Source organism: Lissotriton helveticus, chromosome 4_1, assembly GCF_964261635.1.
Source record: "Lissotriton helveticus chromosome 4_1, aLisHel1.1, whole genome shotgun sequence".
Taxonomy (NCBI): Eukaryota; Metazoa; Chordata; class Amphibia; order Caudata; family Salamandridae; genus Lissotriton; species Lissotriton helveticus.
This window is the reverse complement of record NC_136063.1, coordinates 831562715-831581182: the sequence shown is the minus strand read 5'-3', so window position 1 is coordinate 831581182 and position 18468 is coordinate 831562715. Positions and strand designations below refer to the sequence as shown.

At 45.0% G+C, this 18468-nt stretch overlaps 1 protein-coding gene across 4 annotated transcripts in view; it reads left to right on the top strand.

Annotated features, from left to right (window-relative positions):
- Positions 1–18468, top strand: part of SPIRE1 (spire type actin nucleation factor 1) — a 579327-nt gene that overhangs the window by 404344 nt on the left and 156515 nt on the right. For all 4 annotated transcript variants that reach the window (XM_078687482.1, XM_078687481.1, XM_078687480.1 and 1 more), the window contains exon 6: positions 3551–3715. In XM_078687482.1, the coding sequence (XP_078543608.1) occupies positions 3551–3715 (165 nt within the window). The remainder of the gene's footprint in view (positions 1–3550; positions 3716–18468) is intronic.

The window sequence follows — 18468 nt, the reverse complement described above, 5'->3', positions numbered from 1 at the left end:
GGCCACTGGGCTGGCCATTGACCTGGTCACAGGGTTATCCATGCAGGTTGTGTATCCGGTGGAAGCCCCGGCGTTTTCACTCGTCACTTCAGTTCGATCAGAACCCGTTCTTGCTGGTTGGAGGTGTCCGCTTTTTGGCTGATCGTTTAGCTGGTTTGTGCTTGGTTCTGTGCCACCACTTGGCTTTAAGCCTTTATTAGTAATGGACCATGGGTTAGTAGAGGCTTGGTCCATTACCGATTGTCTTTGCTGTTGCAGACCAGAATTTATGGATGAGTTACCCCCCTTCAGCGACTTAACTTCCTTTATGACACTGGATAGAAAGTCTGGAAGCGAAGAAAGTGAGTCAATGATTGGGGAGCAACAGCAGACAGACTGTACGAGCTTGGTCGAGGCTTGTGCTCCTAATATTAAGTTGTTCAATTTGTCGAGTTTGTTATCTATCCCTGCCATGAACAGGGCTAGAGTATTCAAAAGGTCGACCTGCACGTCCAGTTTGTCCGAATGATAATTTAGTGCATTAACTGTTTGTTGAAACGTTAGGAGGAGTTGTGGCCAGACTCCGGTTACTGTTAGGTCTTCTTTGTTAGAGTTAATATTTGGCGTATAATTGGGGGAGTTTTGAGTGTTTTTGAAAAAGAATGACAGATCCGCTAAGAGCTGGTTGTTCGGATCGGTTTTCTTGGCTGTTTCTCGAGGGGATGATATTTTTGCTGCTGGTGGTGAGAATACAGAGTGCTGAGGACTTGACACGACGTTGTCTATGCGCTGGGGACTTAGCGTGACCGGGAGCTGATTTAATGTGTTTATGACTTGGGGTGAATAGGACGTTTGGAGAGTGATATTGCGCACATGGGGATTTTGCACATGAATTTGTGCAAGAGTTGATTGGCAGTGGGGGACCATTGTAGGTTCATTTGACGGGGCGTGCTCTTGTTGAGAGGTAAGTGCAGGGGACTCTGATCTCGGTTTGTGATCTGAAAAGGAACTTGGGTTAGGTTGCAGGTCCACCGGGGAGGACTGGAGCGGGCATACTCCTTGCTTGTCTGTTCCAGCGGTTAAAAGTTGCTGTCCTAATTGCAACTGTGGTTGAAAAATGACTGCGGGGTTTTGTTTAGGGCTTACATCCCCTGGCCTAGCCGAGATAGAATCGTTGAAAGTTGATCCAAAGATATACACTCCCGGGGGTTGGACAGACTTTTTGGATTTCATTGACCACTGTAATGGGGATAACAGTTGTGGAGGGGGCACGCTTATTTCGGCCAGTTGGTCCGGAGCATCAAGCCTTGCTGCGTCCTGGGGCTGGGACTGTGGATGCGTATCCAACGTGGGTGGTGTTTTCTTAAAGTAGGACAACAGGTTTGAGTGCTTCATGGTTTTTGGCATGTCCGAACTCTTGCCTTTCTGACTTGAGTGGCAGCAGCTGGTTGGAGAAGCTTTTACCGCTGTCACTATATCCTCGGGACCCAGGAGGGTTGAATGGCTACCCGAATGGGGTTTCTCTTTGGGTGCCGGTTGTTTTGTAATCCTCCGTTTGGGTGCCGCTGTGGTCCTTCTTACCTTCCCCGATCTCATTGCCTCAATTAAATGGAGGTAGGGTAAGCTACCAAGGCTGATAAGAGCCTAAAAGTAGTCCAAAATAGTCACAAAAAAAAAAGGGGGTTGCTATAGCCTTAAGTCTCCGATAGCTATGCAATGGCTCTGCTGTTGAAGAGTTGGAAGGGATTTAATAGCCTTGGAGCTCTGGCGGGTGTGGTCAATGTGTTCAGTCTGAGGGTACTGCCAGTTCAACCGGTACAGATCCCTCCGTCTGGGTCCGCTATGCTTGATAGTGCAGTATTCCTTTCCTTTTTGCTCCCTTCCTTTTTGTTCCTTTATGTTCTCCACATCTGTTCTCCACTATCTTCCGATTTGATTGGTCTGATCTTCGGTGGCTGCCCAGCTAGATGATGGGTAGCTAGGTAGCTATTTAGGTGGCACTGTGGCCCTTCACTGGGCGCGCTCAGGTGCTTTGTCTGCGCTTGAGGTACCTTTGGATGTGGCACCCCCACGCCCTTTGCTCACTAACCAACCCCTTCCGCCTAACCCACGGCCGCCCGCCAAGCCGCACACCTCAAGACTGGGCTCAAGACTGAGCTCGGAGTCTGAACACAGATGGAAAGTTGGTGTGTGTCAGGCAGACTCAGCTTGTTAGTGTCCTGAGCTTGCTGGGCTCGCAGCTTGGCTGGCTGTCACTGGGCAGGCTCGGGGGGGGGGGGGGGGAAGGACGGCGTGGGGAGCAGCCCCAGAGCTGAAAAGGGCGGCCAGATACCTCACACGGCCGACAGCCAGGCCAGTAGGTGAGGTTGCGCGGGAAAACCGACACAGGGCGCCGCAGGGGGAGCTTGCTCGCCGGACGGCCTTCTGGAGTAAATCAGGAGTAAATCAGGAGCAACACAAGAGAGACCTGGGGGATACCAGGGTGACTGTACAGGATGTACAGGGTTGGGGATCTCTCAGCAGCAGGCAGCAGTGGCTCTATGCGACGTGCGTGTGGTTCAGGGCAGAGGGCTTGTATCGCGTTTGCTAGCAGCTCCTACTGCCGGTTATCCAGCCCAGCCCTACCACAGCAGTGGCGGGGCACCTCTCCACACCCTTACTCCCTCCCACACGCAATTAGCCGACTTACCGGCACACCGCGGCTCTGCTGGAGCCCCCAAACCGGACCTCAATCGGCTCCCGGCTCCCTACTCCCTGACCGCACAGCTCGCAGCAGCCCAGCTGCACGGCCTCAGCCAGTCTCCGCCCACCTCACACTCACCACACCTGCCCGTCGGCACGTCCGGGTAACAGCCTGCACCTCTCGTCAATAGGGCGCGGCCTCGGTACTAAGAGGGGAGGTCATTTTCTCTAAATAGGTGTGGTGGTTCCTTACAGTTGATCATCATTCCCTTAAGCATTATAATTTGACCTGCCTCTGTTTTTATCTTGTGGGATTGACCCAAAGCCTTATTTTTCTAAAATACAGACTTCCATAGTGAGGAGATGTTTCGTTTTTAAAATGCATCAGCATCAGTGGTGTTACAGAGACTTCCCATGTGGCATAGTTGAGGTTAGGCTAGGGTTGCCCACTATGATCATACCAGACTTTCAGAATAGCCACTGACTGTAAACGAGTTCAATTTAGATTCATTGTACATAAATGTATTTTACGTGGAGGCCTTAAATACCTGGCCTGGATCTGTCTGGCTTTGACCAACTTTGTACAGTGCTTGTTTAGATAGTTTCCACTTAACCCTCACATTACTCTTCATGTCATATTGTAAATTCTGCATCTAGACCCAGAAGAAGCACCACGTAAACAAATATAGTGAAGTCCACAAGAAGCTGTGGAGAATTTTGACAGATACTTATCACACATTGCTGTAAAGAACATTACGAATAGGACATATATAGTAACATTTAAGAGGTACTCCTTTTTGTGAGAAGTACCACTAAAATTGTTTTGTAATTTAAATGTTGTGTTGGCAGTTGTGATCTGGGATTTCATTCCAATTCCTTGCTTCCTCAGGCCTGTTTCTGGGTGCAAGTGATGCGAGATTTGCGAAATGGCGTGAAACTGAAGAAGGTCCAGGAGCGTCAGTACAGCATGCTGCCAATAGAGTTTCAGCTGACGCCCTACGAGATGCTAATGGATGATATTCGCTCGAAACGCTATACTTTGAGGAAGGTGATGGTAAGTTGGGCACCTGAACCGGCTCTTTTTTGATAGGCCAACCTCTAGGCCAGTTGTTCTCAGAAATTACAATAATGATGCATGACACTCCATTCGAGAAAAAAATTCAACTATATGTTGTGTGAAATGTGCTTCACAACACCAGACAGGAGTAATGAGTAGGACAAGTCTTTGCTGTCAGGTTCTATGAGGACATCCTTATTCATAGTGCAATCACATGACTTCGCAAGCACCGCATTTATTCATGATGCAGTGTCAATCCATCCAATTTACATTGCTATATAATTGTTTATCTAATGACGCATTCTCCCTCATTGTAGCCTAGATCTGCATGGCTGTTTTGCTTAATGCTGTGACTCCCCCTCTGACTGTAGTAGAAGCGTCACCCTTTGTAGAGGAGTTAATACACTCTAGACTTCACCGTACCTCTTAATACATAAAGTGATCTGAGGCCTAATGACCTACAATGAACAACAGAGTGTCCGTTCCGCATTCCTGAAGTTTGTTGACATCACACCTTCCACACCCAGGAAGCGTGTTATAACAGTTTACCATATATCACAACATGTACTGTTACTGATAAAAGGTGCAAGAAAGAAAATATTTGCTGTACAATTTGCTGAATGCATATTAATTGCCCATAGCAGTAATTTCCTTCCTTGCTGCAGTCCAAATGGCCCCATTAAGCTCACCATCCACTGATGGGTACAGGTCTAGTTGGGAATGCTTTCCAAGGGATCTATAACTTGAGTTGCGGATCGGAATGAATGAATCATAGGGCCTGGTTGAGCTTTCTAGCTTTAGTAGTGAAGGTGTTTTGTCTAGTTCCAGATAGAATGAATTTCAGAGTGTACAATTTTGGCAACAAGGTGCAAAAGACAATAACAAAAGATTACAAGCATGAACTAAATTATTAATTGCCTCTGATCTTACAATCGTATGTTATTTGTGCATGAAGCACCTTGTCACACTCCTCTATTTGGCATAACCGTGTCCAAGCACATGGGAGATGACCCCCAGAAGCTCCTTGTCTTTCTGGCACGTTGTCCCTCTCTGTTTACATTTCCTTTCATCATTGTGCATATGGAGATGACATTGATTGCGCTGCCATGCCGTGCTAGACTTTCCCTCGGCCTGTCGCCTCCTGTTCACACCAAACCCTGGTTTTTGTTACAGTCCACCATCTTTGGGACTGTTGCAGCTGAAGACCTATGGGCCCAATATAATTTTTTTAATTTCTTATTTATTTTCCTTCATTTGGCCCTCTGATGGACCTTGCTCATCACATTGAGGGTTGAAGGAAACTAGGGTGACAACTGTTGGCTACCCAATGATGATCAGTAATTGGTAACCAACTTACAAATTAGTGATCAAGTTCAAATATACCACTCTCAAACGCATATTGTAACGGTATACGATGGCAACTGAAAGTCAAACCCTCCTAAAGAAATGTAGTCGGGCCAAAATCATACAAACTAACAGCTCGGTGACTACTGTGCTAACAATAGCAATACGACCTGTTGTTCTGAAAACAATCAGTGTCTAACTTTGCTATACATTAGAATTTAGATCTCATGTGCATAGTCTTTGTATAAACAACATTAGTGAATTTAAAAAGACTCAGAAATTTAGGGTTTCAATTTTTGTGAAATTAGCCAGAAATAAAATCAAGACAATAATCATTATTTGGAAGGTTCAGTCATGAGTCTCAGAATACAATTACAAATGTAGTATACAACTACATATTGAATAAGGAAGCTGTTCCCAAAGTCCATAGAGAATAATGTCTAGGAAAAGAACTCCCAAGAGGAAATTCCACAAGCCATTTGTAAAGTCATGGCTCGAGAAAAGAGTCCAAGGTAAGTCTGCCAGGCAAGGGGTTCATGCCAAGAGCAGGAGAGAGTTTCCAAAGTCCCCTCAATAGGCATAGAGTCTGATCAGAGGCAAGGCAAGAGAACATCCAGAAAGCTAGCAAGTCTGCCAGCATGAGTCTAGAGGACAGCAAGGGCAAAATGGGACAGTCAACACTGCAGCTTCTGTATTATTGGCAGGGCTCTGGACCACACTACTCAATAGTAACAGCAGCAGCTCCAGCAGCAACTGACCAACCGAACCACTGACGACCCAGCCTTCCTCCATGAAAGGCTCGTCAGTATTGTTCCACAAGTCTGGAGAGGACATCGACTGTCACACCATTAACATCAGGTACACATGAAGTCATCATCTGCTTACAAGATGCAAGAGTGGCAACATTCGCAGTCTTTCCCACACAGTTCATGGGAATCGACTGTCCGTCTTGGACACACTGGTTAGTCTACAAAGAATCATTTATTACTGAAGCTTCCTGTGGGCTCTTAGCAAGAGTTCATGTCACATGGTAGTATCAATATGGGTGTAACAATATGTATCGGTTCTCCAGTATTAGGGTGTCTTTCATAGATTCACATGCCTGAATCATTCCCCGTCGTCGGAGTGGGAGTCCCACGGTATATAAAAAAGCAATAATATGCTATAATAACATTGGAAAAACCAATAAATACCAACCAGGAAGTAAAGTAGCCCAAGCTACAGTAGAAAAAACTTCCACACTCATGACTATCCTAGTCATTTTGTATAGTCCAAACTACAGCCAATCAGGCGACAGCACCCACCAGAATGTTCTCCCCAGAGGCTCAGGCTCTCAGATTTTCTACCGCACGTCGTGTGAAGGGAGTCTCCCTGAGCTCTGCTCAGTTTTCTTCAATTTTCATAGTTTTTTCTAAATTTTTTCTTCAAAATATCACAGTTTTGTAATATCTTCTTACATGAAGTCTACCTTCAGGCCCTGCGTGACTTGTGGAAAGCTGAGACTTTTTCTGTGAACCCTCATGAAGAGTATATGGACCAGCACTCTGCCTGTCTCTGACATGGTAGGAAGAGAAGGGGTTGTTCTTGTGCTTAGACTATACCCCCCTTCTGATGTGGGAGGATTTTTTTGTTTGTCCTGCACGTTAAGATGTTAAGAGATGCTTCTCCTCTACTTCACCAGCTGAAGTAACATCACAATTAAGGGGTCTCTGGCCTTCTTTGAGTCTGTGCCTCCCACATCTACGCCCACGAGATTTACTCTCAGGCGTCTAGACTCACTCTGCGCACTTTTCTTCGTAAAAATGTGCCAGCTTGTCGACAATACGGTCGATTTACTCTCAGAGGACAATCTCTGCCGTCACTGGTGCTCTGCAACGACACCGCCTCCAGGCTTTCGTCGACGACAGTGAGGACAGTGCCCTCTTGTCGACTGCAGGCTCGTCGACCACTGGGAGTTTTGTCGATGTAAATGTCTTTGACAGTTGGCCTCGTCGACGGCAGGCTCGTCGACGGCAGGCTCGTCGACGGTGGCCTCGTCGACGGTGGGCTCGTCGACGGTGGGCTCGTCGACGGTGGGCTCGTCGACGGTGGGCTCGTCGACGGTGGGCTCGTCGACGGTGGGCTCGTCGACGGTGGGCCCGTCGACGGTGGGCCCGTCGACGGTAGGCTCGTCGACGGTAGGCTCGTCGACGGTAGGCTCGTCGACGGTAGGCTCGTCGACGGTGGCCTCTGTAGACGGTAGTCTCATCCATAGACGGTGACCTCCGTGGATGTTGAGCTCCGTAGGCGGTGAGCTCCATAGACAGTGAGCTCCATAGACAGTGAGCTCCGTAGACGGTGAGCTCCGTAGACGGTGAGCTCCGTAGACGGTGAGCTCCGTAGACGGTGAGCTCCGTAGACGGTGAGCTCCGTAGACGGTGAGCTCCGTAGACAGTGAGCTCCGTAGACAGTGAGCTCCGTAGACAGTGAGCTCCGTAGACAGTGAGCTCCGTAGACAGTGAGCTCCGTAGACAGTGAGCTCCCTAGACAGTGAGCTCCCTAGACAGTGAGCTCCCTAGACAGTGAGCTCCCTAGACAGTGAGCTCCGTAGACAGTGAGCTCCGTAGACAGTGAGCTCCGTAGACGGTGAGCTCCGTAGACGGTGAGCTCCGTGGATGTTGAGCTCCGTAGGCAGTGAGCTCCATAGACAGTGAGCTCCGTAGACGGCGAGCACCGTAGACGGCGAGCTCCGTAGACGGTGAGCTCCGTAGACGGTGAGCTCCGTAGACGGTGAGCTCCGTAGACGGTGAGCTCCGTAGACAGTGAGCTCCGTAGACGGTGAGCTCCGTAGACGGTGAGCTCCGTAGACGGTGGGCTCTGTAGACTGTGGGCTCTGTAGACTGTGGGCTCTGTAGACTGTGGGCTCTGTAGACTGTGGGCTCTGTAGACTGTGGGCTCTGTAGACGGTGGGCTCCGTAGACGGTGGGCTCCGTAGACGGTGAGCTCCGTAGACGGTGAGCTCCGTAGACGGTGAGCTCCGTGGACGGTGAGCTCCGTGGACGGTGGGCTCCGTGGACGGTGGGCTCCGTAGACGGTGAGCTCCGTGGACGGTGAGCTCCGTGGACGGTGAGCTCCGTGGACGGTGAGCTCCGTGGACGGTGAGCTCCGTGGACGGTGAGCTCCGTGGACGGTGAGCTCCGTGGACGGTGAGCTCCGTGGACGGTGAGCTCCGTAGACGGTGAGCTCCGTAGACGGTGAGCTCCGTAGACGGTGAGCTCCGTAGACGGTGAGCTCCGTAGACGGTGAGCTCCGTAGACGGTGAGCTCTGTAGACGGTGAGCTCTGTAGACGGTGAGCTCTGTAGACGGTGAGCTCTGTAGACGGTGAGCTCTGTAGACGGTGAGCTCTGTAGACGGTGAGCTCCGTCAACATTCAGCTTCGATGCCAGTTGACTTCGTTAACAGATGACCCTGTCAACTCTTGGATTCGTCGACGTTTGAGCCCGTTGACAGTTGGTTTCACACACTATTGACTTTTATGCACAGTGCTTTTGTAGACGATTTATTTCGTCGAAGCAGCTGTCCGCTACATCCACGTGATGGCGTGATGGCGTGATGGCTTTTTACTTCCGCCATTATTCTTCTTGGAGAATATTGGAGGTTTTCCCCTCCTTATTAAGAGAGCGGCAAATCGGTTTTCCCCTTTCCCCTCGTCCTGGGGAAGCCACAGATGCAAGTTCGTTCACTTCCTATCATAGAATTTATTAGGAAGAAGGTGTTAAACTCATGCAGGGGCCAAACTCTGTGCCAGCGTTTTTTCCACGCCTTGACAAGACGTGTGAAGCTCGCCACTATTCACCTGTTTTTCTAGTCTCTCAGCCTACCCTGACTCAGTCATTACTCAGGCGGTTCAGCGATTATCTTGCAAGCCAGTGGGCAGGTATGCCGCCAGATGTGCTCTGACATGTTGGCGCTAGTAGAACGTATTCCAGAATCCTCCAAGCCTCACACTTTGAAGATCCTGCAGGAGGGAGAGAGAGAGAGTAGTGCATCATTAATAATACACTGTGCAGCGGACATTGCGTGTACAATTTTTTCGACAGCTCGCAAGAGGGGCAGCATGGCGAAGACATTTTTGCTTCAATGCTACGTCTTTCGCAAGGAGGTTCCAACTTCAATACTTCACTTGCCTTTTGATTGAGGATCCCTTCTGGCCAGCACACAGATACTGCCCACACCCTCTGGATATAGAATCGCAGCCTTTTCGGGGTGCCGAGGACGTAGATCCACGTCCTTTTTTCAAGGGAGTTCCATCCAGTATTGGCTCCTACAATCAAAACCAACTGCGTCACTCAAATCAAACACAGTCATATGGGCAAAGTACCAACAGTTCCTACATAGAAAATCATTGTACAGCCGAGGCAACTCTTCTAAGAAACAATGGATTACCTTGAACCCACCTTTATTCCCTCCAAAAAACGTCGGAGGTCTAATGTCTCACTTTTATTCCAATTGGTCAAAGGTGACAGAGGACCGTTGGGTTTTTAAACGTCATGCCCAAGGGCACACTCTAGAATTTATCAAATTTCCCTTTTTCTACACCTCCAAAGGGACCTCCACCGTTCTCATCTACGGGAGTCGTTTGCACAAGTGTCTATATGGATACAAACAGGGACCGTCGGAGTGGTTCCGAATCTCCAACAGCGTTAGGGTTTACTCTCAGTTCCTCCTCAACAAGCAAATCAGGAAAGTAGCGCATGATTTTAGATCTTTGCGCAAACTTTACCAATGTTGTACCTCAAGAAAGTCCTATGGTTCTTATGCCAGAACGACTTTATAACTACATTCAACCTCCAAGATGTCTATTTTGATGTGCCAATTCTTCCTAAGCACAGGAAGTGGCTACACTTTACAATAGGTACAAAACATTTTCAATTAAAGTCCTACCTTTTGGACTTAGGTCGGCTTCACGTGTCTTCACGTAGATCCGGGCACCAGTGGCACCCTATCTATGTCTGCAAGGCATACAAATTCATCACTACTGAGACAACTGTATAATAGGTGCTCGCTCTTATTTACAAGCAGTCCAGCACACCCAGACTTGTCAGTCACTGTTTCAAAACCTGGTTTTCAATAAATCATGACAAGTCCCAACTAGTAATAACTCCAATATGAACGTTTCTCGGAGCATCAATCCGTACAAACCTAGCAAAGGTGTTTGTCTCACACGAACGACGGGCCTGCAGCTCCCACTTGGTGGTGCTTCTACAGATTACACATGATAAAATTGTTAGAGGAGCTAGACAAGAAGTGGTTGCAGGTCTCCAGTTCAACCGAAGATATCATTCTACTCACTCCTCGGATGCAAGAGGCCTTTCTTGTTTGGCGGGTCCAAGAAAGAAATTTGTATAAGGTGTGTGCGTTTCCTTCAAGAAGCGCCAAAATTACACAATCACTACAGACGCATCCCTCGAGGGTTGGGAAGCATGTCTTCGAGGGCTGAAAGTCAGCGGGAAATGGAACCCTCAACAAAAGGCTTGGCACATCAATCTGCTAGAGCTAGGTGCCATATTCTTAGCCCTCAAATCCTTTCGTGCAATCATTCAAGGGGCCACAGTATTGGTTCGCTCAGACAATACTTCAAGTATGCATTACTTAAACATACAGGGAAGAACGAGGTTGGTTGTTCTATCTTATGAAGCCCAAGAGGTATGGGCTTGGGCGATACGACACAGGATCAATCTCTTGGCTGTTCATGTGCCGTGAGTTGCAAATGTGCTGGCGGACACCATCAGCAGGTCAACGGTGTCCAACAACGAATAGGAATTACATCAGCCAACAGCGGATTGAATCTTCCAGCAGTGGGGTCATCCCGTTCTGGACCGCTTTGCGATGAAAAAGAACAGCTAATGCCTGTTTCTTTGCAAGCTGGCTTACCCACAGGGACTCGCAAGGGAAGGCATTTTTCGATAACTTGGTCTCAAATATATGCTTACGCCTTTCCTCCGATACTGTTGGTTCCGGGAGTTTCTCTGGAAGATGAAGAAAGAGCCATGTCGCTTTATTCTCTTCGCCCCCAGGTGGCTTCGCCAATTCTGGTCCACCGAACTTCTTCTCCTCTCTGAGTGCGATCCAATACAGTTTCGACCAATACCGAATCTCCTCTCCATTCAGAATGGTCAGATGTGCCATCCGGATCCGGCTTCTCTAAAATTAGCAGCTTGGCGTTCTGAGCACCTTGAATTAGCTCATCTGAAAATCTTGACGGATTGTAAGGAGGTACTGGCTTACGCGAAAGCACCTGCTAAATTAAAGACATACAGACTTTAATGGTAAAGAATCTGCATTTGGTGTTAATCTGCTGGGGTTCACCCATTTCATGCAACGCTGGACCAGATATTACCTTTTTTTTCTTGCACTTGGCAAGATCAGGCTTATCTCATGCAACGTTGAAGGTCTTTTTGGCAACCATTTCAAGGTGACGTCAGGATGGGTCCACCTCTCTTTATTCTTCAAGAATACAACAGTTCTTTAAGGGACTATTCAGAATGTTTCCTCCAGTACGTCGTCCGCCTCCATCGTGGCATTTTAATGTAGTTTTAGCGCAGCTCATGCGCCACCCATTTGAGCCAATTCACAGGGTGTATTTCAAATTCCTAACATGGAATGTTTCTTTTTTGGTAGCATTAACTTCATCTAGAAGAGTCAGTGATGTTCAAGCTGACACCGTCAATTCACCTTTCTGGCAATTCACGTCCAATTCTGTGGTGGTACTACAAACCCAAGGTTTATGCCTAAGGTGCCTTCGTTTTTTCACCTGAACTAACCAGTCATCTTAAAGACGTTTTTTCCTAATCCGCAATCCCCTACGGAGAGGACATTACATACCCTTGACATCAGAAGATGTCTAAAATTCTATTTGCAAAGGACCTCTGCCATTCGCAAATCTGATCAACTGTTTATTGCCTATGGAAAGATAAGGCAAGGACAAGCAGTGTCTAAACAAACCATAGCTAGATGGATTTCTGCAGCTATTGACTTTTGCCATCTTCAAGCTGGAAGACCTTTACAGACAATTCCAAGAGCTCACTCTGCAAGAGCTGTTTCTTCCTCGACTGCTCTTTTCGCTGGAGTTCCTCGTCAGCAAATCTGCAGAGCAGCGACTTTATCCAACAGACATACTGTCACCAGGCATTATTGTTCGGATGCTGCCAGCGAGGCTGATACGTCAGTGGGTCAAGCGGTTCTACGCAATCTTTTCAGATAAGATGAGCCTCTGTTTTTCCCACCTCCTCTGTACTGCTTTCCAGACGCTTATTCCATGCCTACTATGGATGCATTCTCATGTGCTTGCAAGTTTTTTCATGCATATATGAATGTTGGCATTTTATTATGTGAATGTATATACTTGCTATGTACAAATTTGTTACAAAAAGCGTCTTCCAAGCATTATTTCGGTACTGCTATCTACTCTGATTCAGGCATGTGAATCTATGAAAGACACCCTAATACTGGAGAAGAACAATAGTTACTTACCTGTAATCTGTGGTTCTCCAGTATTGGTGTCTTTCATAGATTCACATGCAACCCGCCCACCTCCCCTCTGAGGCTCTTTAGGCTAGGATGTTTTTAGTTTCACTCCTGTGCGAGAAAATCTGAGAGCCTGAGCCTCTGGGGAGAACATTCTGGTGGGTGCTGTCGCCTGATTGGCTGTAGTTTGGACTATACAAAATGACTAGGATAGTCATGAGTGTGGAAGTTTTTTCTACTGTAGCTTGGGCTACTTTACTTCCTGGTTGGTATTTATTGGTTTTTCCAATGTTATTATAGCATATTATTGCTTTTTTATATACCGTGGGACTCCCACTCCGACGACGGGGAATGATTCAGGCATGTGAATCTATGAAAGACACCAATACTGGAGAACCACAGATTACAGGTAAGTAACTATTGTTCTTCCTTCCAGAATGCCATGGGAAAGTACTGGAAAGTAAAATGAGTGTGGACTGAAGTAAGATTCTTTGTCATTCTCATGAGAAAGTACAGGCCTAAGGAATACAATCAAGTTTAAGTCATTCAAGCCAGTACATAAAATACATATATGAATATGTGCACATACAGATGCAAGCTAATGTAATTAAATTAATATAAGTATCAAGGAGGCAAGTATTTTAAATAATTTCATGAAATCATTCATGAGTGAATGTGGCCTACTACCTACCACATTTTCAAAGTGTATACATGCAAACCATATATTTTTATGTACAATTTTCGTTTTAGAAAATCTAAGTCTCTTGTTATAAAGATTATTTGTGGAGAATTTCAGCTTTCTAACTCTGGGCACATAGATTTGGCACCAACTTTTCAATGTCAATGGTGCATTACAATGAGAACAGAAGATAGTTTCTTAAGCATTTTACATTCGTAGTCATTATAAGAATCCACACGATTTCAGTTAAATCTCAATAATGCATCAATAATTAGTTGACATATACTCATTTCTTATTAATTGTGTAATTGCAGAAAATACATTTTTGTGGGTTTTTATTTCAACATGGTTTAAATCTACAAATTCAACTGTTAGGCAAGTTAGACACAAAGGCTTTTCTTCTATGTCTAAAAACGAAGGATTCTTTTGCGGTGCTTGTGATGATGTTTGAGGGTTCTATAACTTGTGCAAGGTGTACATAAATTATACAGGAGTGTTTTCGTTCTCCTGTACAGCTTAATTGCCGTACAACGAATAACCAGGTTTTAAGCTGGATCAGGACTGTCCTACATGGACTTGTCCCTGCAAAGGGCCACCCTTCCTGCCCCTTGTCTGACGAATGTCTGCACCCTCCCACAAAATAACATTTGAATAATTTAGTTTTACTTCCAGCTTATTTTTCAGGCTATCATCCAATACATTTCCCTCTAACGCGTTGATGCCGTTGACTTAACTATGTAGCTGTCGAATCATTTCCTAGTCGAGAACGACCTGGTTTCCTCTGTCAGAAGGTTATGAATTTATTTTAGGTGGAAGCAGCTTAAGTGCTGATGAAACAGTGCATTACGTATGGGACATGTATAAGAGAATAAAACATTGGCCACAACTTTTTTTCTACATTAGTAGTAGTTGTGGAAATCGAGGAGCTAAATTTATCTGGGAAAAGCTCTCGTAAATGTATTTTTTCATTAAAAAAAATAATTATCAGATTTTTAATGAGATCCTAGGGAAGTGTGAATTTATGAATGGTTAAATATGGGGCATTATATGATGACGACTATTCATCCCCTATAGCTTAAACATCTTTTCAAATGTCAGGACAGATTAATGTAATTTGCCTCCTTAATATGGATCAGAAATTAGCTTTGATTATACTTCCTTAAATGATAGGTAAACAGAACTGGTTATTTACTGGTCATGTGCAGTGCCCGTCCATCACTGAGGGAGGCTCAGTCTGGGAGCCATTTCTACTAAATTGAACACTAATCTGTCCAGGCGGTGAATATGTTTCAAAGCAAAGTGCTTCCTGTCTCTTAAGAAACATGCCACATATGAGGCCAGCTAACTGGAGGTAGAGGAAGATTGGTTCTGCTAGCATGTTTCCACCTAGGAATTCCTACACCACTCTGAAAAATATAGGTGGCAAGGGAGGATTTGCAGTAATTAGCATAGAGTTTGCACGCTTGTTCTCTGGTTGGCACTCTATTGTTTACTGCTGAGGCTTAGCAAGAGTAGGACCTGGAGTACACAGCATGGTTAATGGCGTCTTCTGCTGAAGTATTTCAGTGGCCTACTGCAGAAAGTCAGGGGCCCCTCTGAGATTCCAGCATCTCACATATATACAAGGGTATTATACAAAACGTAGGTCCTTGTAGCTTGGCTCGGTGTTTCTTAGGCCTACATGGCTCTGCTGTCTTCTTAACCAACTTTTGCAAATTTTGTAAAATCCTCCAAGTTTATACAGCTTAAGTAAACAAGAGGACATTGTATGGTGGATCCTGTGAGCGATCTAGTGTTTTCTCTTTTCCCTCTTGTATCCCATAACTTGATCTTTCAAGTCTGCTTTATGGGAGGCTGGTGAGAGGGCTGGCAGAAGATCAGAGACCAGTTTCTCTTTTATTTCATACGTCAAACCCGTAACTAATTCCAGCAAGCATTATGTGCCAAATCTTGTCTTGAGAAGAAATACCAAACCCTTTTTAGGTCAGGCTTGACAACAGAGATGTCGTTAGACCTTATGTAATCCACAGACAAAAAGCTTTAAGCAGCCCTACAGGCAGTGTCAGACTAGCCTAAAGGGCAATCAGGCAGTGCCCGATGAGCAGGTGTGAAAGATCAGTGTGTCGGCCAGTCTTTTTGCAATTTATTGGCCTGTTTTTTCTCCCCGTGAGACAGTTTTTACTGTTGATTTCCCGACATTTCCACAAGCACTGCCTGCAGTATGCCCAAAAGCATGCAGTCTCCCACACCTTGCAAATTATACAGAGTGTTTTATCATGTTCAAAACTGACCTAATTTGCAATTGTGGGACACTTCTCTTGCTATCTGGTTCACTAATGGAGGAGCCACTTTTATTTTGGTGCCTGCTCCTTTTTTTTTGGTCGCAGTCTGACCCTGCCTACGGGAGAGGGGCTATGGCTGCACCTACATTTTGATTCTCTCAATTTCAGCATTTGATTATGCGGAAGTTGTGTGCTTCTGCTGATAAAGAGTTCTTGTTTTTCACTGTATTCCTTGTGGGAACCACTGTGCTCAGTACAATAGTCCTAAATTGGTGGCAAGCCAGTGATGCAATTTTTTAGATGCAATACTTTTGATCTCTTATGTATTTAGGCCTATAACCAGTCTTTTTTGTTAAATGGAATCTCACTTACTACCATAGTAGATTAAAGATTTTGGTGTTGGTTACCCTCGCTGACAAACACTGGGTGTAGGTGAATTGCATGGTGATTTTCCTTGTTCGTTCCACTTCGTAGTGGTTGTGTAAATGTTTGTCAAATGTTATTTTTTACATATTTATACTTGTATGACTGTATGCCTGATGGCTGCCTTTTGGGAGAGTTTATGCTCAATAGAGTATTCCTGAGTTTGGTTATAGTCACAAGGCAGTTATAATGGACGTAGGCCTGATTGGTTCATTGGGAAATGCTGTCAGATGTCATAGATGTTAACTGTTTTTTATAAACATTTACAGAGACCATCGGCCTGAATTATTATGAAAAACATAAGGCTAAGGCCTTTAAGACTGGATTGTTTTTGCACAGAGTTAAAAGCTGTAGAAATGTATTTTTTCTCTAATAAAAGAGAGGGACCGAACAGCCAAAGGGGTGGGATACCACTAAAGACAAGTGTCAAGTAAGAAGACCCCTTTGGGTATAAAGTTACACACCACGCATTCTAACATGCACAACACTGAATTTACAATGAAAAGATGAACAAAGAGGAAATGTAAAAATAAATCTTAAAAATAAATCTTACAATAGTATACAACTTATTCAAGTCATTCTAAAAACATGGTACAACCCTATCATCAATACAATATTAATCAATAAGAAGATATAAATACATTGGGCATACACAAGAATGGGAAACGCAGTAAGTACAACTAATTCCTATTGGCACGAGGGAAATACAATAGTCAACAACAAATCAATTCTGGTTAATGTTCCAATTGTAGTCAGAGTTGTTATCTCCCCAGACTTAGCGTAATTTCCACTCATATGTATCAACGCGTTTCGGTGGGCAAGTGAATAAATAGCCAACACCTTCTTCAGGAAATAATATTTTGTTTCCACATAAGCATAATATATCTTCATATATGGGGTTTAAAAAGACCTCCAATGTTGAAAGCGTTTTTTTAAAACAGTATTTCTTTGGTTTCTTCGTAGTACTTTCTAGCCACACAAGTCTATGTCCAATACGCAATAGTTCGGTGGGCGTTATGTTGGCAGCTGACAGTACCAGTAAAAGTCTTAAAATGCGATAAAAACAGTCTTGGACGCACGGTCCAAATCACTCCGGTGTCACGGGTTACTTAGTAATCCCAACGTATTAAAAAAGCAGGGCCGCCAGCAGTCTGCACGGACTCAAAGGTAGGGCATACGCCTCCGTCGATGTGTGGATCCACATATTGATGCATGTTAGAATGTGTGGTGTGTAAATTTACCCAAAGGGGTGTTCTTACTTGACACTTGAAATTGATTTTGTTACATGGAATCTGAGATTACTGTAGTAGGCCTGGCCATGGTGTTTACTTCGCGTGAGGTAGATTTGTTCTTGGTCGTTTTTAGGCAGGCTTGTATATTGTTCTGCTAGCTGTAATTTGGTACATATTTGGAATTATGTGGCTGCATATCAATGGGTCCTTTGAGGAAAAGCTTGTGCTCAATACAGATGCCTCAGTATATGTCCAATTAATTAATTGGAAAACATTTAATCAGATGCGATGGGTCTGATCTGTTTATTCTGCAAAGTTATGGCAAAGGCTGAAGGCCTGGTTCCTTTATTGTAAAAAATATTTTGTTATATGTAATCGCATTGACTACCGTGGGAGGCAAGAGTTTTGAAGTTGGTTACCCCTCTGCCAAACCCTTATGGTAGAAATTTTACACTGCCAGGGACCTTATTAAGCCCACTTAGGACGTGTTGTTTATTGTTTTGCAAACAGAAATTCTGTACATAGTTTTAATTTTTTTCCTACATGCCGGGTGGTTAGCGTGTGGTAAAAATAATGCTCAATACAGAGTGCCTGCGTTGGTTATGGCAGCAACCCGGCACTAAGGGATACAGAATTGATTGGCTAATTGGAAAAAATGTATGTCTAATGGCTAATGTCTGTTCTGTTTATTACAAAATCTATGACAAAGGCTGCGAGCCTGCCTTATTTACAGTAAAAAATAAATAAAGGAAAACAGATCTGTACTGATGCTGTGTTAAAACCTGTAGACAGGACCTTCTATACATTGAATCCGAGAAAAATAATGTAGTTTGCAACGGTTTTGGTGTTTGTTACCCGTGCCCTTTGTAACACCCTCAGGGTAGAAGATTTGCATTTTAGAAACCTTGTTTGGCCTTTTTGGCAGTATTTCATACTGTTTCACCTACTGTAATTTTTTATGTGTTTGGAATTTTATGCATAGCATTTAATGGACTGTGTATTAAAGTAGTGTTTGGATCTGGACTGGCAGCTTTAGCTGCCTGCTTGGGTTTTATAATCGAAAAAGTTCATAAAAATACATTCATTCATACACCTTCATGGAAGGACTTTGAGTTAGCCGTCTTCAGCCATCATTGAGTTTGAGTGTCGTTCACATTCTGTTTCTGCCCAAGGCAGTATATGCCATGGTACAGTCAGTCAGCGCACTTCAGCCACTGGCTCTATTGTCTTTAGTATGATGACATTTTCCCTGATAAGGTGTGCACATGTGCCTCAAATTAAGT